This window comes from Piliocolobus tephrosceles, chromosome 9 (genome assembly GCF_002776525.5).
Source record: "Piliocolobus tephrosceles isolate RC106 chromosome 9, ASM277652v3, whole genome shotgun sequence".
Taxonomy (NCBI): domain Eukaryota; kingdom Metazoa; phylum Chordata; class Mammalia; order Primates; family Cercopithecidae; genus Piliocolobus; species Piliocolobus tephrosceles.
In genome coordinates, this window is record NC_045442.1 from 83,497,473 (window position 1) to 83,522,338 (window position 24,866).

The 24,866-nt window shown below is 40.7% G+C and overlaps 1 protein-coding gene across 10 annotated transcripts in view; it reads left to right on the forward strand.

Moving 5' to 3' along the window:
• SHLD2 (shieldin complex subunit 2) overlaps nucleotides 1-6,093 on the forward strand; it is an 86,690-nt gene extending 80,597 nt beyond the window's left edge. For 9 of the 10 annotated variants that reach the window (XR_002734518.1, XM_023226060.1, XM_023226055.1 and 6 more), the window contains 2 exons: nucleotides 1,715-1,830; nucleotides 5,115-6,093. Coding sequence is in view for 8 of the 10 variants with exons in the window: in XM_023226060.1 (XP_023081828.1) it covers nucleotides 1,715-1,830; nucleotides 5,115-5,314 (316 nt within the window). In the remaining 2 variants the exon portion in view is untranslated. Of the gene's footprint in view, nucleotides 1-1,714; nucleotides 1,831-5,114 lie in introns of those variants that run through there. The other variant, XM_023226054.1, reaches the window with a different exon arrangement.
• Nucleotides 6,094-24,866: the final 18,773 nt, after the last annotated feature.

The window sequence follows — 24,866 nt, forward strand, 5'->3', positions numbered from 1 at the left end:
TGCTGCTGTGAACATTTGTGTACAAGTTTTTGTGTGGATATATGTGTTCATTTCTCTTGGGTATGTATCTAGGAGTGGTGAATTGCTGGGTCATAAACAGACATAAACTGTCTGTTTAACCTTTTGAGGAACTGCCAGACTGTTCTCCAAAATTGCTGCACGATTTTACATTCTCACCAGCAATCTGAGGTTATAATTTCCCCATATCCTTGCCAGTACTTCTTATTCTGTTTTTCTTTTTGTTGCATGTGCTTTTGGGTCATATCTGAGAAAGGTGTCATTCTAAGCCAAGGTTATGGAGATTTGCTCCCATATTTTCTTCTAAGAGTTTAGTGGTTTTAGCTCTTATATTTAGGTTTATTATCTACTTTGAGTTAAGTTTTGTGTATGGGATAAGGAAGGGGTCTAATTTTATTCTTTTGCATGTGGGTGTCTAGTCGCAGCGTGAATTTTTGAAAAGCCTATTCCATCTCTGTTTAGTCATCTTGGCACCACTGTTGAAACGCTTATTTTCTTTTTTTTTCTTTTTGTAGAGGTGAGGTCTTGTGTTGCCCAGGCTGGTCTCAAACTCCTGGCCTCAAGCAGTCCTCCTCACCTTGGCATCCCAAAGCACTGGGATTACAGGCATGAGTCACCATGCTTGCTTAATTTCTTCCTATCCCACTACGGTTTTACGTTCCTGAGTGAAGGAACCAGATTTGTCTTGTTCACTAGTGGGTACCCAGCACTTACCACAGTCCGTGATAGATACTCAGTTTGTATTTGCTGAAATAAATAATGGAGGGACAGAGGCTGAGGAAAGAGTGTAAAGTGAAAAGAGGAAGGAACGCAGAGTCATCATGTGAATAAAGGGGGATGTGGATTTTTAGGGGGAAAATCAGTAGTTATGTTTTAGCTCTGTTACATTAAATTCCCCCACTAACGAACCTGTTTCTGAATTCTATTCTCAATTTATTTTTAAAAAATTAATGTAGTTATAAAATAGGTACCACAGGCCATGGTTAAAATGCACACTACATAGGAGGTTACAAAACAGAGTAAAAGTCTCCTTCACCATCCAACCTTCTCCCACCAGTGCTGCTTCCATGCTGGTGAGAAGGTTTTTTGTATGTCCTTCCAGTGATTTATTATGTTCATCCCAGCACATGTGTATCCCTTTCTTTAGAAGCTTGTGGACAGAAGAATATTGTTCATATTGTTGTTCCTTAGAGTCTATCCTGGTGCTCCTTCCCTAATAGCACTTGTAAATGTTCTTCATTCTTTTTATCTGCCACATAGCATTAAGATGTAGGATGCAATGAAAATTGTTAATCCAGTTCCCTGTTTATTGATATGCAAAACAGTTTATTTCTGATAAGGAAGAATTCAGCTGAAAAAAATAACTTGAAATTGTGATTGTGAAATACGTGATTATTATTTTTATTTTCATTTCTAAAAATAATTTATAAAACAGTTTAATGTATTTTTATATTAGTATCTGAAATTTAAAAATGGATATGGAATAAATAAAATGTATTAATTTATCATTTGAAGCACTTGGGGAAAAAAACACCTTTTTTTCTTTCTAGGATGTCACAGAACATCCTAGAGTTGTTTTAGAAATTAAAATTAATCCTACATAAAAACCAAGTGCATTTTGGAATTATTTTTCATTTAAGCATTTCTTTTATTTGGAAATCTTTTTGAAGGTTGTGTGTTGTTTACTCTTTTGTAGGCCAGCCTTAATGACTATAGTTGATGGAAGACATGATGTTTGCATCCGTGTAGAATCAAAGCTGATAGAGAAGATTCTTCTGAACATTTCTGCAGACTGCCTCAACAGAGTGATAGGTAATATATCAGTGTGCCATCAAAAGGTTGTTATACTCAGGAGTATAAATGGTATTTCGGAACAGAAAGAGCACTGTACTTTAAGAGCTTTTCTGTCCATATAAAAGCAGAAGGATAATTTAGCTTAAGTGAAATATAAGCCTATGTAAGTTAGAAGGTTGACTTGCTTTACACCTGTTAGTACATGAATGGTGATTCTAATTTCTTCTTAACCTACATTTCCAGTTGGTAAGCAAAAACTATTTTACTTAACTCTAGTTTTATAAGAGTGAAGTCAGTGAGTGTGTGACACAATATATATGAAGATAGTCCACTGTCAGTGGCATGGATTTGCAAGATCTTCAACCGTGATGTCTTAGTCATCAGTGGCTAAGAATAAAGCAAAGATAATAAATCTGTCAGGTATTCAAACTCCATTCCTGTTCTCATTAGCCTCAGATCCTCTAAGCTGGTGAGCTAATCTGGTTATGTGATTGCTTTATCTTTTAATAGTAGATTTTTTTGTGTGTTCTTTTTTAGTTGGGGGTGTCTAGTAATTTTTAGTTGAATGCTGAACATCGCGTATATTAAGTAGAACAATATAAACTGAGGTAAATAGTATTTGTACCTAGAAATAGGCATGCCTCTTCTGGTCCTTTACTGGAGGTGAGGGGTGAGCAGGATGGTCAGTCTTGTCATATGTTGAGTTGGATTCAGGTTTTGTTGTTTCTCTGGTTACCTTCAGGTCACCACTGGTTTCAAATTATCTTGTGCTTATGGTGGGAGGTGGTTCCCCAGTATTCCTGCTCCACCATCAACTTAGCCCTCCACTCTGCACTTGGGCCTCAGAGAAAGTTTCTCTCCATGTTCTTGCACTTCCCCAAGTTGCACAAACTTTTGTTGGTTGTTACTTGGTGCATCCTAACCTGGTGGGCAGGAGCAGGATTGTTCCTCTTTGATTCTGGTCCAGCCCCAGTCTTACACAGGATCTTGCATATGGTGCTTTCTTGGTAGCCCCGTCCCTTATGTGGCTGTGCCAGTGGCAGCCGAGCTCTGTCTTGTGTCTTTGGTGGGTCTTGTGTGGTCCTGGCCCTGCCCCAGCAGTAGGGGACCACTAATGGTCTTGACCCAGGGTGGTTTTTCAGTCCTGCCTCAGGATGGAGGGATTTTTTTTTTTTCTTTTTTCTTTCCCCCATCTGTGCTGGTTCCTCACCTGTACCCTCGGGCAACAGGATTTGGTGTCCTTCCTCCAGCAGTTGAAGGCTTTTGTTCCTTAAAAGGGCGGCCAGATAGTGCTTTGTGTTTTGTAGTTGGAAGCTTTCTTTGATGTCTTGCCCTGCCCCCAGTCTTGTGGGCACCTGGTGGAGGTGAGACTTACTATGTAGAGGAGCCTGTGAGGATGCAGATGTTCCTTATGTTGGAGACACTGGCAATTCATTGACTTTTTGCAATTAATTTATTAATAAAAATCACATTCTTCTTTCCTGCCTATATGGAGGACTTGTCTTCTTCCCGAGGCCTGCCCCAAGGGAACCTGTGCTCCTGTTCCATCTCCCTGGAGGCACCTGTCTCCTTATGTTTCAGTCTTTTTGCTGTTTTACAACCTTGGTTCTCATGTGTTTTCAAGAAAATGATGATTTTATATTTATTCAGCTTTTTCCAGTAACTGTTAGGGTGGGAGCCACACTCTTTCCAGCTTTCTACATCCTAATTAGAAGCCTCTCTTCTTTTTTTCCCCCATTTTCTTTATTTCATTTTTATTCTTTTGACTATTTTCATTCCTTTTATTAATGTTACTTATATATTTTCAGTATTATCTCTTCTTTTTTTTGTTTGAGACGGAGTTTCACTCTTGTTGCCTAGGCTGGAGTGCTACGGCACGATCTCGGTTCACTGTAACCTCTGCCTCCCGGGTTCAAACAAGTCTCCTGCCTCAGTTTCCTAAGTAGCTGGGATTACAGGCATGCGCCACCCTGCCTGGCTAATTTTGTATTTTTAGTAGAGACGTGTTTTCTCCATGTTAGTCAGGCTGGTCTCAAACTCCCAACCTCAGGTGATCCGCCTGCCTCAACCTCCCAAAGTGCTGGGATTACAGGCGTGAGCCACCGTGTCCGGCCAATCTCTTCTTCTTTGCATAATGTAAATTAGTCTTTATCTCTTAGAGAAGCATTATTCTCATATCACATATACTTCAGTGTTTTATGCATTCTTGAGACAATTAAAGTTGTACTTCTTGGCATTATAGATTGTGATCATAAGTGAAAATGTCATTGGTTATAAAGTGATCATCAGACCATCCAGATTATTACTAATGTTGGTTATTTTTTAGTTTAGCACAGTGAAAATACAAAATTTAAAAGTTATTGTAGAGAATTATCATACCCCCCAAAATATGTCATTGGTCCTCCAGGACTCTGTAGCCCCCATCCAAGAAAGACTGTGGAATTGTCAGGGGGTTAGTATGGTCTGAGCATGGTCGATGGTGCTTTGTCATTCTGGTGTTGAACAAACCTGCCAAGTGTCTTGATTAGATGTCCTAAAAAAGTGAGAGGAAGAGTATAGGACAAATGCAAAATAAAATAACACATTTAGCTATACTTTTGGTATTTTTTATTATTGAGATTCAATATTTCTTAAGTGACCAATTCAAGATTCTTTTATATAAAAAATAAATGTATGCATAAGTAACTTGATCAGAACTGTGAACTGGATAAGAGCACTCTTCTGATGTACTGTAGCATAACCAGAACTACTGTCGCGACGTCTGAACGGTGTGTTATCTGGGCCTGTTTCTTGTGTCAGCGGGATCACGTGCTGTCACTCTGGAGTGCCTCAATAGCTTGTAACTAGAAAGAGAAGGTGTAGGAAGAGTAGTTTACTTACTTATTTATTTATTTAGAGACAGAGTCTTGTTTTGTTGCCCAGGCTGGAGTGCAGTGGCACATTCTTGGCTCACTGCAACCTCTACCTCCCGGGTTCAAACAGATCTCCTGCCTCAGCCTCCCGAGTAGCTGGGATTACAGGCGTGTGCCACCACTCGTGGCTAATTTTTGTATTTTTAGTGGAGACGGGGTTTTACTGTGTTGGCCAGGCATGTGTCGAACTCCTGACCTCAAGTGATCCTGCCATGACTGCCTCCCAAAGTGCTAGGATTACAGGTGTGAGCCACCGCTACTGGCCGTGAAGAGAAATTTAAAATGGATTTGAAACTTGAGGAACCAAGAGAAACAATGAAACCCCTCAGTGTGTTTGCTCCTGTCAAGCCAGCAGCGATCTTGAGAGCTCTGTGCTTTCATCTTCTGCAGTTCCTTCCTCAGAGATCACCTATGGGATGGTCGTGGCAGACCTGTTCCACTCCTTGTTGGCAGTCAGCGCAGAACCTTGTGTATTGAAGATTCAGAGCCTTTTTGTGTCAGATGAAAACAGCTATCTATTACAACAAGATTTCTCCCTCCTGGATTTTTATCCTGACATTGTAAAGCATGGAGCCGATGCCCTTCTCTGAGGCCAGAGGAAGAAATTGCAGACATTTCAAGGAAGAAGTACTGAAATGATTTGTCTTTTGAAATAAATGAATGACAGGATTTTTGCTTTGGATTTTTTATTAAATATATTTTACAAAGAGAATTGCAGTAGATATATAAATTAAAACTTTTTTCTAAGAAAATCCTGTGAGGTTTAAAAAGATTGTTTTTGTTTTTTTGGTTTCTTCCTTTCTTCTGGAGAAATGATCTATCAGTCAAGGCAATATGTAGCCGATCCCTGGGAATTAAAGGTTTGCCCATTTGTTCACTGTGTTTAGTCCCTGCTGCATTCCAGGCATTGTACTAAGTATGGGGAACTACATGGAAGACATTCCCTCAGAAACTGCTGCAGTGCTTTTGCTTATCCCTACCTAAAAAACCGTCAAATCATTTCCTTGATTATAACTATACATGGTAATGGATTAGTTTATATAAACCTATGTTTAGACAAGTTCAAAACAAGCGTGTCTTTCTATAAAAAGCTTTGAAAATGAAGGAAATGAGATCATGTTTCAATTTATTAAAGCAGGGAAGAGCGTTCTGTGGTTAGTTCGTGTCTAGGATTTGAGTGCCTTACTGAGTGTATTTACCAGCAAACATGTAGCAATCGGTTCTCTCATTGTGATGGTAGAAGCTCATGTAAAATGGTAGTCATTAATGAGGAAGTATGGAGTGGTACTTATTCTGTAAGTTCAGAGTATGCCAAGTGTTAATATATTCTCATATTGCCTGAAAATAAATTTATGATGACATGAACAAGCTTATTTTACTCTGTGTATGTTTTTAAAAATTCCTTTGGTTCAGAGGTGGTGGTTGTTTTTTAACTTGGCTTCCCTAAGAATGAACCACAAGAGTTTTGTGATTCTTTCAAAAATAATGTGCCAAAATGCCTTAATGCATGTTTCTGTGGAGAAGCATCTATAGCTTTCAACAAATCATCAGAGGGTTCTGTGACCAAGAAAGGTAAGAACAAGGCTTTAACTGATGAGTTTCTTTGTGGGGAAGATAAGGGAATTAGAGCAAATGATTACCCAAGTTTCATCTGGCAGCTAATAAGGTGGGTACAGAAAGAATTGACCCCATTTTGTCTCTAGAGACTGGAATTCAAACAAAATCATTGGCTCCCTTCAATGATTGATCGAATGGGTGATGAAACTTGAGCCTGTAGTTGATGCCTTCGAATCTGTGCTCTCTTAACTATAACCACGCTAGGCAGATATTTGGAATTCTGATATAAAATCTGCCCAGTCAATATAGGCCAACCAAGAGAGCTGTTCTCTTAAGTGTGCCCTTCCCCACTTTGACCTCAAGTGGGGACCTAATCCCTACATCAACCAGAACATAATCCCCAGGAACAGATGGCTCTTCACATCCTACTGGGAAGAAATCTTTAAACCATTTCAAGTGAGACAACAGATCACACCAACATCTCTTCACAGTTGTTGGTATGTATTTCATGAATTAACACAAATTTCCAAGAGCCCTTATTTAGGTTGGACTGTTTCCTCCAGTCTTGAGGAATCTGAGCTATCTGCAGAAGTTATGAGCTATTTAATTGGGATCAGGATCAGCCCATTGCTCCTGCTGTGGTCTGAATGTGTCACCCCAGAATTCTTACGTTGAAACCTCATCTCTGATGGCATTCAGAAGTGGGGCATCTGGGATGTGATTAGGTCACGAGGGCTCTGCCCTTGTGAATGGGATCACTGCCCTTACAGAAGTGGCCCAAGGGAGCTTCTTTGTCCCATTTTGTCACATGAGGATACAGCCAGAAGGTGTCATCTTTGAAGCAGAGAGCAGGTCCTCACTAGACTCTCAATCTTCTGGCGCCTTGATCATCCCAGCCTTCAAACTGTGAACAATAAGTTTCTCTTACTTGTAAATTGCCCAGTCTGTTACTCTGTTACAGCACCCAGAACGGACTAAGACACCTCCTGTGTATATTCCTTACCTGAGATGACAAGTACGTGTCTTTAATCTGCTCTGTTATGTTTTCATAAAACTCAGTGGCGTAGCCGAAGAGTGTCATCCAGCAGTCCCATATCTGGCAGTCTCATGGTGGGCATTTTAGGGAGACCTCATTCTTCATCTCCTGATAGTTCAGCTTGCAGGGACAGCTCTCTTATTTTCAGAGAACCATTTTTACTTGTTAGTCACTTAGTTTCCCCAAAGTTATCCTTTTTCTAACAGCATTAGAGGCATTCACCTTTCTCTCCACTAGTAAGGTCTGTGCTAAGTCTCATTTTACATCTTTTTTTTTTTTTTTTGGTTGGGGGAAAGGGGGTCTGATATCAAATGAGTTGACAACATTGGGTGCATGATCCACCCTACAGACGTTTGCTGAATGTCTACCATGTGCCAGGCACTGGGAATACAAAGGCACGAAGGTCTGCCTTCTGTAAGTTCACAAGCAAGCTGGTGAAGAAATATTTAAACAAAATTATATCAGCGCCAAGATTAAATCTGTGGAATACAGAGCCAAGGCAAAAGAGGTAACAGTAGGATGGGTTTGTTAGTCATGACTCTTGGTTGCAAGTGATAATAACCTAACTCAGAGTAGCTTGAGCAAAAAAGGGGGACTTGATTGACTCACATAAGTGAGGGTAGTACCAGCTTAAGGCACAGTTGAATCCATTGGCCTAAATTACCTGGTTACCCCAACTCCCTAATTCCCTCCCTCCCTCCTTCCCTTCCTTCCTGCCTTTCCTTCCGTCCTTCCTCTTTCTTTCTCTCTCTGTCCCTCCTTCCCTCCCTCCGTCCCTCCCTCCCTCTCTCTCATCAGAAGAGGTCTTTTACGCTGTTATGCAAAAGCATAGATGTTTCTACAAAGTTTTGATAGGATAACATTCTCACAGTGATTATAAATTTTCATCATCCCTAGAATTCTAAACTACTGGGATCTGAGGCCGTAAGTTGTTTGAGTATTCTGATATTACCTTAGATTCAGCAAAACTTGAATAGTTGATCATGCCTTTCTTAGAAGAAAATATCTGTAATTTCTCAGAACAATATAGAATGAGACAGAAAAACTAACCGTCCCTATGTTTCTAGGTGTTGGAACACAGGTCATGAATCATAGAACAATTATAATAAAGTGTTCATCTTTCTCAGTAGTTTAATTCTGGCCCCTGACTGAATGTCAACAGGGGAGAAATGTGTGAGAGGGGATGAGGTTTGCCAATTAATTGTCATTATGTCTTTGGAGGTCTTGAACCTGGTTTGTTATTAAGAAGTGAATTCTACCCACTTAAGGCATACATTTGTAAAGGTAACCTCTCTGCTTCACTGCAAGCTCTACCTCCCAGGTTCAAGCAATTCTCCTGCCTCAGCCTCCCAAGTAGCTGGGATTACAGGTGTGCACCACCACGCCCGGCTAACTTTTGTATTTTTAGTAGAGATGAGGTTTCACTATGTTGGCCAGGCTGGTCTTGAACTCCTGACCTCAAGTGATCTGCCCGCCTCGGCCTCCCAGAGTGCTGGGATTACAGGCGTGAGCCACTGTGCCTGGTCTTAAGTTTATAATTTCTTAACATTGTGTTTAATTAAGCCTATTCACAAATATTCTTAAATAACATACCAAAATAATTTACTTACACTCTAATAGGAAAGATTCTAAAGGAAAGATTCTACATTAGGATGCAGAATCTTAAGGAAGCAATCTTCGATTTCTTGACTTAGACATTCTTGGTAACAGACCCATACAGTAAGCTGGGTGCTGCAATATGCAGTAGAAACACAACGTCAAATTAGATTTCAGCCCTGCCTCTAGGAGCTCACAGAGCAGGGGAGAAGTAAATCAATTATTATAGCACAACATGACAATTTGTGATCATGAAGATAACAGATAAAATCAGCCATATTTGGAGTTGTGATTGTGTAGGGGAATGTCCTTATTCTGAAGAAAGAGACACACGCTGAGTATTTACATTTCATGATGTCTGCAAATTACTTTCAAGTGCTTTGTTGAAAAAAGGGGTGGAGAGTAAGCCACAAGAGAGAAAGCAAGTGTGCCAAAACAATGATATTTGGTTAATGAAGATGAAAGGTATAAATGTGCCCATTACATTTTTCTCTCAACTTTTGCTCTGAAATTTTTCAAATTAAGAAGTTGGGGAAGTTTCCATCCTCAAATGAAGATGCCACTAGTCATATAACAGCAATGAACTAAGATCACACCAGTGGACTCCAGCCTGGGCGACAGAGCAAGACTCTCTCTCAAAAAAGGCAAAAACCAAACCAAACCAAAACAAACAAACAAAAACAAGGAACATGCATTTTTGTTTAAAGGAAAATGTTCTTTTAATTTTTTTTTTTTTTTTTTTTTTTTTTGAGATGGAGTCTTGCTCTGTCGCCCAGGCTGGAGTGCAGTGGCGCGATCTCAGCTCACTGCAAGCTCCGCCTCCTGGGTTCACGCCATTCTCCTGCCTCTGTCTCCCGAGTAGCTGGGACTATATAATGAAAAAAATATATATTTATTTGGGGTCTTTCAATGTTGCCCAGGTTGGACTCAAACTCCTGGGCTCCAGTGATCCATCACCTCAGCCTCCTGCATGTATCTACATCTTATTTTATTTTATTTTTAGAGACACTCTGTTAACCAGGTTGGAGTACAGTAGTGTGATCATGGCTCACTGCAGCCTCAACCTCCCTGGGCTCAAGTGATCCTCCCTCCTCAGCCTCCTATGAGTAGCCGGGACTACAGGCATGTGCCTCCACACCTGGATACTTTTTGTATTTTTTGTAGAGACATGGTTTTGCCATGTTGCCCAGGCTGGTCTAAACTCCTGGCTTCAAGTGATCCCCTTTGCCTCAGCCTCCCAAAGTGCTGGGATTACAGGTGTAGACTCCCACGTCTGGCCCACATTCTCACTGATAGTCTTTGCACACATCTTTCATTCCTTCTGGGAATTTATTCTAAGAAAATAGAATTTTGGGGTCAAAGTACTTGTGTGTATGTATCTGTACCAGGAAAAAAGCAGAAATTCCAGTATCAACAGATAACCAGAGCCAAGCAAGGTTGTACATGCCTGTAGTCCCAGCTACTCAGGGGGCTGAGGCGGGAGGATTGCGTGGCATGAGCCCAGGAGTTAGAGGCTACAGTGAGCTATGATTGCACTACTGTACTCCAGCCTGGGCAATAGAGCAAGACCCTGTCTCTGAAAAAACAAAGCAAAACAGATAACCATTGTTACTATTTTGTTGAACATTTTCCAGATACCCTGATAGAAACACACTTTTACATAAATGGGACCATTCCATATAGGCCAGTATGTAGTGTGTACTTTTTTTACTCCACAATTTGCCATATACCTGTTTCCAAATCAATCAGCATAGATTAAATCATGTCAACTACACAGGATTCCATCGTCTGTGTGTGCTCTCAAATCCTACTTTTAAAATGTTCTCAGAAAGGTTATCCTGAAATATATTCCTATCGGGAGTTTTCCACACGCTAAACTGAATTGTATAAGACTGATTGTTAGGTTTAAAAGAGGTTATCTGTTTTAATTGGAGTTTTTCTTTCTTTCTTTTTTTTTTTTGAGAAACAGTTTCACTCTGTCACCCAGGCTGGAGTGCAGTGGTGCGATCTTGGCTCACTGCAACATCTGCCTCTCTGGTTCAAGCAATTCTCCTGCCTCAGCCTCCTGAGTAGCTGGGATTACAGGTGCGCACCACCACGCCCAGCTAGTTTTGTATTTTTAGTAGAGACAGGATTTCGCCATGTTGGCCAGGCTAGTCTTGAACTCCTGGCCTCAAGTGATCTGCCTGCCTCAGCCTCCCCAAGTACTGAGACTACAGGTGTGAACCAACGTGCCCAGCCTTAATTAGAATTATTTTGTTGCTAAAGTGATTGTACATTTGTTTCATATGCTTATCAGTCTTTTGCAGTTTGCTTTTTCATATTTTACCTCAGACCATTTTTATTTGGAGGAAGCCTTTTATTAAATTAGTATGTTCTCCTTATAAAGTTATTAATTTTTAACGTGTGTCACATTTTCCCCAAGCTTGTTATATACGTTTTGACATGTAGAAATTATAAATATTTACATGAATCAACCCATCAATCTTTTTCTTTATTGTTTCTAGATTTTATGACATGCCTAGATAACTTCTTTTATACTATAAGATTATACACATTTTCTTCAAAAAATGTTTTGAAACATTTATGATTTTATGTTTGTATTTAAATCTTTAATTATCTAAAATGTAGTGCATGATATGAATGATTTATTTTCTAACTGATTTATTTTCCTAAAATGGCCAGCTGGTTGTCCCAACACTGTTGATTTCTTTCTTTCCCCTTAGTGACGTAGATGTGATCTTTATTATAATATGAAATGATTATTCCTGCTAGCTCTACTTGTGGACTTTCTAGTCTGTTTAATTGTTCTGTGTTTATTGCTGAGCCAGAACCATACAGTTATAATTATTGTAACTTTACATCTGATAGGAAAAGTACCCCCATATTTTTCTACATTAAAATTATTTTTCTCAGACATCTTTGCCCATCTGTTCTCTTTTATTTCCCATTAAAAGTATATGCTGCAGTGTTTTTTAGTATATTCAGAGTGTGTGACCATCACCACACTCAATTTTAGAACATTTCATCACCCCCAAAAGAATCATCCAAACAGTTACATTAACTGTACCACCCCACAGCCACTAACAGTCGCTCCTCCATACCCACCCCCTTTCCCCCAGCCCAGGTAACCACTCTTCTACTTAGTGGCTGCATAGATTTAACTATTCTGACATTTCACAAGAATGGAATCACACAATATGTGGTCTTTTGTAACTGATTTCTTTCACTTGGTATAGTGTTTTCAAGGTTCACACATGTAGCATGTATCACTACTTCATTGTTTTTATTGCCAAATAATATTCCATTGTATGGATATACTGCATTTTATTTATCTATTCATCAGTTGATGAACAATTGAGTTTTTCCCACTTTTTGGCTATTTTTAATTATACTGTCATGAACATTTGTGTGTAAGTCTTTGTGTGGATGTATATTTTCATTTCTTTTGGGTATGTACCCAGGAATGGAATTGCTGGGTTGTATGGTTTAATAATTTGAGGAACTGCCAAACTTTTCTAATGCAGGTGCACTATTTTACATTCCCACAAGAATCCACTGGAGTTCTGATTTCTCCACATCCTCACCAGCACTTTTTATTACTCTCTGACTTTTTGATTATAGACATGCTAGTGGGCATACCATCTTTTCTTACAGATCAGTTTAGAATCATTTTATCCCATTGATATTTTTAATGAGATTGCTTTGAATTTATGGATCATTTGGACATGTTTTCAGTGGTTAAGGATTACCATTTAAGAATAGCATGCTTTTCCAATTAATAAAGTATTCTTGAATGTTCCTTAGCTTTAGCTTTATTTAGCAGTCCAAATTTAAAGGGTATTAACTATGGATTTTTTTTTTTTTTTTTGATATAGGGTCTCACTCTGTTGCCCAGGCTGGAGTGCAGTGGTATGATCTCAGCTCACTGCAACCTCCGCCTCTCAGGCTCAAGCTATCCTCCCACCTCAGCCTCCTGGGTAACTGGGGCTACAGGCATGTGCCACCACACCCAGATAATTTTTGTATTTTTTGTAGAGATGAGGTTTTACCATGTTGCCCAGACTGGTCTGGAACTCCTGGGCTCAAGCAATCCGCCTGCCTCAGCCTCCTAAAGTGCTTGGATTACAGGTATGAGCCATCAGCCAGTTTTTTTTTGTTTGTTTGTTTTTTTAAATCATTAATTTCAGCTATGCTCTACTGAATCCCTTTTCCATCCCCTCATGTCTCAGGTGCCTTACATAACTTCCCAGTCATTGTGTTTTAGAAAGTCTGGTATTGTTTAAATTCCAACCTAATTTTGCTCTTCTCCAGAGCAGGTCCAGCTAGTCACTAAGGGGACTTGGAATGGGGAGGAGACAGGTGCGCTCTTCCTTTCCTTTGACTCCAGCTGTTGGGGCTGGAGGGGAGGGAGGGCGTGAACATGGTGAATTCTCCCCATGCCTTCCCAGCTTCCTGAGGCCTAGCTCTTCCAGTGAGCTGGGAAGGGAGAAAAGAAGGAAAGGGGACAGTGGTGCTTACCAGCCGGCTACTGCTGTGGTCCTCTCCTTTGATGGATTCCGCTTTTCTAGCCAGTACTTACTGCTGATGCCTTCTGTGCAGCAGGCGTTGAGTACTCCTCTTTCTGGGGTCCATGTGAGAGTTATTCCAGAGCTCACCCGTCTAGTATCATACGTACACAGTTGTTTTCATGGGAGATTCAGCTCTGTCTGGTCTCTCCTGCCCCCTCCACTCTCTCCAACTGTACCTCCTTTCTCCATCTTGCAATCTCTCTCTGATTGACTTCACTCATGCTCAGACAGGCATGGAGAGGCAGGTCAGCAAATTCTTCACACTATCAGACTTTAGACAAGCTAAGGAATTGTCCTTCTCTGCATACTGTATATAGCACAGTTTGATTTATATAGCATCCTAATCATACTGTCTGGAAGAATCTTACCAAAATGGTATCGTTATTCCCCTACATGGGGAATTGGGGCTTGATTTTACCTTCTTTATTATAATGATTTTTATTTGATCAAATTACTAGGAAATATCCTTCACTTCTAAAGAATACAATTTCTCTGTGTTAGAAAGAGCAGTCCTGGTGTGATGGCTCACTCCCGTAATCCCTGCACTTTGGGAGCCTGAGATGGGAGGATTGCTTGAGGCCAGGAATTCTAGATCAGCCTGGACAACATAGCAAGATCTTGTCTCTATAAAAATCTAAAAAAAATTAGCCAGGCATGGTGACACACTACTCAGGAGGCTGCCACTACACTCCAGCCTGGATGACAAAGCGAGACCCTGTGTCTAAAAAAATAACAACAACAAACATACATACATAAAAAGATCACGTCCAAATAAAAGAAAAAGATAATATGGTTTTGGTCCCCAAAACTGACATCACATAGGAGATATTGGAACTTTGTGGGTGGGAGCCAAGCACATGCTGGTGCCTCTTCTCTGGGTCATGTCTGTACTGGTTGTTTGGATTCGTTGGCAAAAATTGATTATGCAAAGAGAGTAGGATGCCTGAGTCGAATTGGGTCAATCAGATTCTTTTTCTTGAAATTAAAAAAAAAAAAAAATTGCATGAAAATGTATAGTTAAATGCACAGGTCTTAAGTGTACAATTTAGAGTTTTGACAACTATACACATTCATGTAACCGAACCCCAAACAAGATACGGAGCATTTCCATCACCCTAGAATTTTCGTTCATCTCCCCTTCCAGTCAGTCTCCATCCATGATGGCCAACCACTATTCTGATTTCTATTACTATATACTAGTTTGATCTGTCTTTGGACTTCATGTAAATGAAATCATACAGTATATATTCCTTTGTGACTGGCTTTTTTTAACCTAAGAATGTTTTTAGGTTAATCCATATTTTTATGTGAATCAGCAGTTTATTCTTTTTTATTGTTCAGTAATATATCAATGTGTGAATATATTTTCCATTCTCCTGTTGAAGGTCATTTGAGTTCTTTTCAGTTTTGGGCTATTATGAATAAAGCTGCTAAAAACATTTTTAAAACAAGTCTTGTTGTGGACAAGTTTTTCTTGGGGCAGGGATTCAAATAGCTAGGATTGAGATTGTTGGTTTATTGGATAGGTATATATTTAACTTGAGAAAAATCTGCCAAACAGTGCTCCAAAGTTGTGCAATTTTACACTCTCCGCAGCCAAAACGGAGGCTTCCAGTTGTTCTACATTCTTGCCAACATTTGAGGTGTCAGTCATTTTCACTGTAGCCATTCTAGAGGCGGTGAAGTGGAATCTCCTGGTTTTGGTTTCTCTTTCGCTGATGACTAATGATGCACAACTTTCCATGTGCTCATTGGCCATTTGTATACCTTCACTTGTGAAGTGTCTCTCAAGTCATTTGCACATTTATCTTATTGGGTTGTTTGTCTTTTTACTGATCAGACATATGTATTCTAGATAGAAGTCAGATATATGTATTATTGATATTTCGAAGCCTTTTGTTCAGCAGTAGAAATGCTGGCTATATGATTCAAGAATAAAAATAGGTATGTAATTGTAACAGAAAGTCTTAAATTAAAATGTCACTATTTTGAATAACTAGAATATATATATATTAAGAAAAATAATCCCAGGAAATCAAAAATATGCTAGTAATACATTAATTACACATAACAAATTTACAAAATTATATTACCATATAACAGTAATACGTAGTTCTAAATAAAAATAATCATGCTCACAGATAAAACCAAAAACTGTAAGAGCTTGATTTATTGAAAGGAAATGATTTAAATATCATGAGGGAAATAAAAGGAGATAAGAATTAGTGGAAGACCCTACCATGCTCCTGCTGTTTGGGAAGATGTAATATACAGAGTTAATTCAACAATAACCAAAGTCCCTGAGGGATGGCATATACGAGTTGACAATTCAATTTAAAAATTAATTGAGGGGATTAAACAGAAATGTAAATATGCCAATAACCATTGAATTATACATTGTAAATGGATGAATCGTATATGTGAATTGTATCTCAATAAAATGATTATTAAATCGTATATGTGAATTATATCTCAATAAAACGATTATTAAAAAAATAAACAGGGAAATTTTTTTTTATTTTTGAGACAGAGTTTTGCTCTTGTTGCCCAGGCTGGAGTGCAATGGCACGATCTTGGCTCACCACAAACTCCGCCTCCCAGGCTCAAGTGATTCTCCTGCCACAGCCTCCCAAGTAGCTGGGATTACAGGCATGCTCCTCCATGCCCGGCTAATTTTGTATTTTTAATAGAGATAGGGTTTCTCCATGTTGGCCAGACTGGTCTCGAACTCCCGACCTTAGGTGATCCTCCCGCCTCAGCCTCCCAAAGTGCTGGGATTACAGGCCACCGTGCCCAGCCTAATGGGGAAATATTTTTTTAAGTTAAAGCAAAAAAAAACAAGGTAAGCCAAGCAAAAAAATATAAAAATATATGATTTTGGTGTTTACAGCGCATTGGGTAAAAAGTCTTACTAGGAAACAGTATGTAAAATATTTCATTTTTAGAAAACCATACATTAAATCAATGGAGAGTGACCAAAAAATTTTAACATTGTTTACTATGGTAAATATTTTCCTTAATGAAGTGTGGAAACATTTCTGAGAACAGAAATAAGATGAAGATGTCCACTATCATCACTTGTATTCAGTACTTTCCTGGTATTCCTAACAAGAGTAATAAGGCAAAAAACTTGAAATAAAAATACTAAGATTGGAACTGAGATACAAAACTTGTATGTATATTAACAACTCAAAAGAATCCAGAGATAAGTTATTAGAATTAGTGAGTTTAGCATGACTGAATAAATGGTCAAAATAGGAAACCAAATTTTATTTCTGTATACCAGCAAGAGTTAGAAAATAAAAAAAATTTACAACAATACCATTTATGGTAGCATAAAGATTCAAATGTCTGGGGAAAAATTTAATGAAAGATGTCCATGACACTTTAAATATTATTTAGAGAAATGAGAGAAGAGGTAAATAAACAGAAGTATATACCATGTGAACTGATTAGATGACCCAGTATTTTAAACATGTCAATTCTCCCCTGAATTCACTTATAAACTCAATGCAATCCCAATCAAAATCACAATAGGCTTCTTTTTAGAGGAATGAGAGGGACTTAGCAAGCTGATTCTAAAATGTATATGGAAATGCAAAGTGCCCAAATAACTAAAATGCTCTTGAAGAAGTAGAATCAGATTGAGGACTTAACCACATATTGACTTATGATAAAGTAGTAATTAGGATGCGGAGGGGTTAGTATAAAGATAAGCAAATTGACCAGCTTAACAGAAGGAGCCCAGAAACAGACCTAAACATACCTGGACCCTTGATTTATTACCTAGGGAGTGCAGCAGACCAGTGGGAAAAGAAGAGTCTTTTTAAAGATGATGCTGGGATAATTGAATACCTTTATGAAATAAAAAAAAAGAAACTTGAACTCTATGTAATAACTTATATAAACATGGGTATCAAGTAGATTCTAGATCTACCTGTGAAAGGGAAAATAGTAAAGCTTCTAGAAAATAGTATAGGAGAATATATTCATGATCTTAAGGTATGGAATAACTTCATAAACAGGTTGCAATAAGCACCAATATAAGAGAAAAACTGTTTCATTTGATAACATTAAAATTAACAACTTCGTCAATCAAAAGGAAGTCATAAAGTGAGAGTAGGTTATCCAAAAATATATTAGTAGTTTTTAAAGAACAGAATGGGAAAAAAATATTGTAATACATATAATAAAAACGAGATCCACAAATCAAAAAGAAAGCCACAAATAACCCAACGGGGGGGGGGGGGGGGGGGGGGGGGGGGGGGGAAGCATGACCCATGAATAGGCATTTCACAAGAAAGAAATTCAAATGACCTTTAACATACAAAGTTGTTCAATCTCATTAATCATCAAAGAAGTACATGTTAAATCCACAAGGAAATGCCTGTCTGTCCTGAAAAGAATAGCTAAAATTAAAAAGCCTGACAATACCAAGTGCTGACAAGGACACGGAGCCATAGGAATTCTTATACACTCTCAATTGCCAGTGAAAATGTAAACTGGCACATCTACCTTGGAGAACAGTATAGTTTTATCTACTAAATTTGAAGATATGCAAATCCATCAACTCCATTCTAATGTTATATTCCTCCAAAATGCATGCATATTTGCACCAAGATACATATGCAGGAATATTCATAGTAGTGTTATTTGTGATAGCCTCAAATAAAAACAATCCCAAAGTCTATTAACAGTAGAATGAATAAACAGTGAAGTATCAAGCAATATTACACAGCAATGGACATGAATAAACTGCATACACGCAAAAAGAATGACTCTCAAAATGTAATGTTGAATGAAGGAAGCTAAACACAAAATACTTCCTTTTTGATGCCTTACATATATGGAGAAATTACATATATATGTGTGTGTGTATATATACAGTGTGTATATATATATACACATATACATATATATCAAAATAGGAAAACCAATTTTATTTCTGTATACCAGGAAGAGTTAGAAAATAAAAAAATTTAAAACAATACCATTTATGGTAGCATAAAAATTCAAATGTCTGGGAAAAATTTAATGAAAGATGTCCACGACACTTTAAATATTATTTAGAGAAAAGAGAGAAGAGGTAAACAAACGGAAGTATATACAATGTGAACTGATTAGATGACCCAGTATTTTAAAGATGTCAGTTCTCCCCTGAATTGACTTATAAACTCAACGCAACCCCGGGCGCGGTGGCTCACGCCTGTAATCCCAGCACTTTGGGAGGCGGAGGCAGGCAGATCACGAGGTCAGGAGATCCAGACCATTCTGGCTAACACGGTGAAACCCCGTCTCTACTTAAAAAAAAAAAAAAAAAATACAAAACATTAGCCAGGCATGGTGGTGGGCGCCTGTAGTCCCAGCTACTCGGGAAGCTGAGGCAGGAGAATGGCACGAACCCGGGAGGCGGAGCTTGCAGTGAGCCGAGATCTTGCCACTGTACTCCAGCCTGGGAGACAGAGCAAGACTCCGTCTCAAAACAAACAAACAAACTCAATGCAATCCCAATCAAAATCACAATAGTCTTCATATATACATATACATAGATATATACACACATACATAGATATATACGTATATATACACATATACATATATACATATACATACATATATACACACACACACATACATAGAGAAAGTTGCATGGTTAGGTGGTAAAAGCAGTGTTTGCCATAAAAATCAGGTCATTGGTTATTTTGGCGAGGAGGTAGAGGTAGTGCTTGGGAGGGGACACAAGGGAAGGTTTTGGGACGGCCGGTATACCGGTTGTCAATGTATGGCCTCGCACCTCCAGTCATCCTTTAACATCTGCTCTGCGGTCACCGCCAGAATCCCCTTCCGCGGCTCCCTTCGCGGCGGGGAGGATGCTGAACAGTAGAGGGCGCTAGAGACGCGCTGCGGGAGGCTGGCGCTCGGGTCCGGCTGCGGGCCCCAGGCCGCAGATCGCGCTCTGCCAGCTCCCCAGGCCCGCACGCGCGGCCTCTCCGCCACCTTGCGGCCCGACCTGACCTGTCAGTCACGTCCCCACGGCTCTCCTAGCGGAGACCCCGCCGTGTCCAGGCTCCGTCCCCACAGTGTCCAGACCCCTGGAAGTTTGTCAGTCAGCACCCTGATGCCAGCCGATTCTCCAAAAAAGCCAGGGGAATCCAAGCAGATCGTTTGCCAGACGGTACTGCAGCAATGGAGATGAACAGATAATTCACACAGAAGGGATGGGAGGGAGAGACGTGCGAGGGGTAGGGAGGGCGGAAGGAAGGTCTAAGGGAAGGAGCGGAGTGGGGAGGGAGGAAGGCAGGCAGGAATGGAATGAAAGAAGGGAGGAAGGACTCGTTGAATGCACAGGCTCCCCGGTGCTGCACGGGCAGGAGCGGCTCTCACAGGCACGGGGCCCCCAACAGACCCTCCCAGGTTGCTGGAATGTTGTGGCCCTGCAGGACGTCTCTGTCTGTCTTTTTTGAGGTCTCTCTGGCAATATGTGATAACGATAACATTTTTAGACATCCGGAATCTGATTTAAATTCTAGTTCCATCACCTTCTAGCTGTGGGGCCCTGAGAAACAGCACATCCTCCCGGATCCTCCGTTCTCTCTTGTTCATAGGTGGGGAAGGCTACTTGGGGCGGGGGTTAGGGGTAGGGGCGCGGGGTCAGGGCGACTTTGCAGATTTACCAAGCTGATGTACGAAGACCCACTACAGCTGTAAGGGCTAGCTCCTTTCTCCCACTCTGGCAGTCACTCCACTTTGAGAAACATACCTCTTGAAATAAAGCTACAAGTGGAGAGGGGCAGGTGATTTGGGCAAATAATTCCATACTAAATATTAGGACAAAACATACTAGGCAAATATCACAATCCGGCTTCACAGTGGCATACTAAATTCAACCAAGAAATATACCCATGATGTTGAAAGAACCAGGCTTATGGAATGTAAACAGCAAACTATTTTATTCTTGTTTTCTATTTACCAATTCAAACCTGCCCTGCAGGTCACTCCTCCCTGCCCCTGGGATAAAATCTAGGGCATGTTCTGTGACTTTTTGGATCACAAAATTCATATGATTTTTGGATCATTCTTAGTTAACCAAAAATTTCTCCTGTAACTTCTAGCTATAAAAACAGGCTCTGTTCAGAATTTAAAATGTCCAATCCCATGTAAGAGTCTAAACTTCGGATTTCATTTTAAGTTGAAGCTTCCTCTTGATTCCTCCCCCAAGCCTGGCCCAGGCTTGCATTTGGCTCTGGGCGTTGGGCGAGTAGCAGTGTTTCCTCTCCATTTTTTTTTTTTTTTTTTTTTAGGAGCAAAACTGCAAGTTTATTTTTGGTAACCTAAGGTGTGGGGAAGAGGTCTGTCGGCCTCCGGCAAAGAAGGCCGGCAGAGTCCCCCGGTGGGGCTCTCGGACGGAGTTCCTGCAGTCCCGACATCCCGACAGGAGTGAGAGACTCAGGAAGGCCGCCCCTCTCCAATTTTCACTTTCACTCCTCCCTCACCAACTAGCTTGCAGGGATTTCTGATCACTTAGTAGAGTCTAGAGGCGTAAGGGAAGGAGGTCACCAAGGGGCAGGCCAGGCTTTATGTGAATAGTCCTGCTGTTCACAGTAGAGGTCCCCTTCTACTGCAGACATCTACCCCATGGTTCCTGTGACCCAGGTTTGTCTCCGAATGGGATTAGCACACAGTACCATCTCCATCCCCTTTAAAGGTGTTGATTACATTTTTTTGGAAATGGAGGTCTGGAAATTATATTTCCTGGACAGTCTTACGAGTAGGGTTCCAGGTTGATTCTGCCAAATGTGAGGCACTCAGGTGAGACTAGAAAGCAGAAGGATGGTTTAAAAAAATCATTGTTTTCTTCCTTTGACTCTGAACTTACGAAAGCAGGATGCTCGAGACTCTTGCAGTAATTTGGGCAGAGATTTCCACAGTGCAAAATAGACAAAACATAATGCAAATAGCTGTACAAATGACAGTCCATCATCATCATGGAATGTCAGTTTGGCAACAATGGCATTGAGGCCCAAAAGCAGCTGTGCAGCAGGGGGGTTCTTCCTTGGTGACTGGATGGGCACAGCCAAGCACAGGCTCCTGAAGATCCCAGCTCTAGGAAACATCAGCATGGTTCATTGCGTGGTCCACCTGAATTCTTCATCCCTCCCTGTGGCTGTGTGTCCACCCGAATTCTTCACCCCTCCCTGTGGCTGTGTCCATTGCCCTGTAGTGCTGCAGTTCCCCTCAGGAAAAAGGCATCATTTATTTCTCCGCCCCTTGATTTGGAGCTTGGCCATGTGACTTGCTTCGGCCAATGGGAGATTGGGTGACACAACATAAGCAGAGACTCTGATGCATATCTGCACAATGCAGCTTGCCTTTTTATGCTTCTGCCTTCACCATGAAAAGAGCTTTCCCTGGGGGTAGCAGCTGTCCCTGCAGCCTGTGTTCAGAATGCACAAATGTGAGGAGCCAAGCCCAGCCAGACCCACACCTTGAAAGTGAGTTGCCAGGCCCGGCGCAGTGGTTCACACCTGTAATCCCAGCACTTTGGGAGGCCACGGCAAGCAGATCACCTGAGGTCTGGAGTTCGAGACCAGCCTGACCAACAAGGAGAAACCCCGTCTCTACTAAAAAATACAAAATTAGGCCCCGTGCATTGGTTCACACCTGTAATCTCAGCACTTTCAGAGGCTGAGGCAGGCGGATCACCTGAGGTTGGGAGTTCGAGACCAGCCTGGCCAACATGGAGAAACCCCGTTTCTACTAAAAATACAAAAGTAGCCAAGCGTGGTGACACATGCCTGTAATCCCAGCTACTTGGGAGGCTGAGGCAGGAGAATCACTTGAACCCAGGAGGCAGAGGTTGCAGTGAGCCAAGATCGCGCCATTGCACTCCAGCCTAGGCAACAAGAGTGAAACTCCATCTCAAGAAAGAAAGGAAAGAAAGACAAAATTAGCCGGGCGTGGTAGCGCATGCCTGTAGTCCCAGCTACTCGGGAGGCTGAGGCAGGAGAATCACTTGAACCTGGGAGGCAGAGGTTGCAGTGAGCTGAGATTGCGCCATTGCACTTCAGCCTGGGCAACAAGAGTGAAACTCTGTCTAAAAAAAAAAAAAAAAAAAAGGTGAGTTACCTATTCTAGATCAGACCACCTCCAGTCAACCCACAGATGTGTTAGAAATGAGTGCTCATTTAAGTATGGCATTGATGTGTTGCGATTAGTTGTTATGCACCATTATAGCAAAAAATACTGATACAAGTAACTGTTCCCTTGTTGGCTTCACCAGCCTTCCCAAGAATTGTTTAATCCCATTCCCTGTATACAATCACTCTCTGCCGAGAATCCTTTCTCTGAGAAAAGAGTTCTGAGAAAATAATTTTTTTTTTTTGCTTGAGGCAGACCAACGCTCATGCCAAGAACAACTGGAAAAGCTGAATAAAACACAGAAAATCTTTTTAAAAAGTTTTTGGAAAGCTTCGCAGTTAACAAGAATTTGAAGGGCCACAATCTCAAAAGAAGGAAAACACAAGGAGGTGACTTGGCCCTCTGTGAACTACTTTTCCCTTCAGGAAACGTGCTGATTTTAGCTAAGAGGCCAAGCATTTAGGCAGACGGCCATAGCTAAGAGGCAGCAAAGGCAGCAGGGTCTAGTGCTGGAGAGACAAGAAATGGAGACTGAGGTTGTCAATGCAGCTGGAACTGGAGGGGCCAAGATACCGTATAGAAGGGAGACACAGAAAAGGAACACTTTCCCCTGGAGGCATCTGCTGAGTTAAGCTATGCAGAAAGGCTATGAAAGGTAGCAGGTTTTGGCAGTGGCATAGTAATTAGATAAAAATTGGAGTTCAGGACCCACCAAGGAAAAGAAGCCTAATAATCACATCAGACACTCAGCTGGAATCCTCAGAGGACCACACTCTAGATAGACGAGCAAACCAGAGGTGGAGATGGAGCCTTCCAAAAACTGTGACGTAGACTCTAGTCAGTTCAGTACCATTGGATTAAGGTAAAATCTTCCCACTCTGTCTATCATATGACATGGTAAACCCTCCCTGGAGAAAGACACTGTTTTCAGATAATGTTTCCTGGAGCCACTAAAATTTATTATAAGGGTTAGCATTCAACAATAAATGATCAATCACACAATAAAACAGGAACGAGGGGAAAACATACACAACAAAATGGAGCCACTAATGGCCCAGACATTGGTGTTATCAGACACAGACTTGATGGATGGAATAGAGACTTTCATCAAAGAACTGGAATCTATAAGAAAGAATGAAATGGAACTTTAAAACTTAAAAATACAATAATTGAAATTAACTACTTAGCATATGGGTTAACTACAATTAGACTTAGCAGAAGGAACATTTTTTGAACTGTAATATAGGACAGAATAAAAACTCTAAGCTGAAGAACAGAAACAAAGAGTATGGAAAATAACAGCAAAGAACATAAGATACTTGTGGGAAGAGGTGAACAGATCTAACACATATGTAATTGGAGTCTTAGAAAAAGAAGGGGGGAAGATGGGGCAGAAGTAACAGTTAAATAAATATAGGCTGAGAATTTTCCAAAACTGATAAAGCTTTATGATCCCCAAGCAGGATAAATAAAAACAAAACTGCATCCAGCCACACTATACTTTTTTTTTTTTGAGAAGGAGTCTTTCTTTGTTGCCCAGGCTGGAGTACGGTGGCGTGCCGTCTCAGCTCACTGCAACCTCCGCCTCCCCAAGTTCAAGTGATTCTCCTGCCTCAGTCTCCCGAGTAGCTGGGATTACAAACACACACCACCATGCCTGGCTAATTTTTGGATTTTTTAGTAGAGACAGGGTTTCACCATGTTGGCCAGGTTGGTCTCGAACTTGTGACCTCAGGTGTTCCATTGGCCTTGGCCTCCCAAAGTGCTGGGATTATAGGTGTAAGCCACTGCACCTGGCCCAGGCACACTATACTTAAATTGCTGAAAACGAAAGACAAGGAGAAAACATTAAAAGCAGTTAGAGGTGGGTAGGAGGGACCCATTTCTTCTTTCCTTTTATCTTTTCCCCTCCCTCCTTCTCTCTTTTTCCTTCCTCCCTCCCTCCCTCCTTTCTTCTTCTTCTGTAGAGCAGGGTGGGGGTCTTGCTCTGATGCCTGGGCTGGTTTTGAACTCCTGGGCTCAAGGGTGCTGGGATGACAGGCGTGAGCCAGGGCACATTACTGACACATTACTCTCAAAGGAGACACAATAGCACTGAAAATCACTTGTCAACAGAAATGATGGAAGTGAGAAGATAATGGAGTGCCGTTCTGAAGCTCCTGAAAGAAAAAAGTGTCAACCTGTAATCCTATATTCACAAAATATCCTTAAAAATGAATCAGAAATAGATGTTTCTATTCAAAA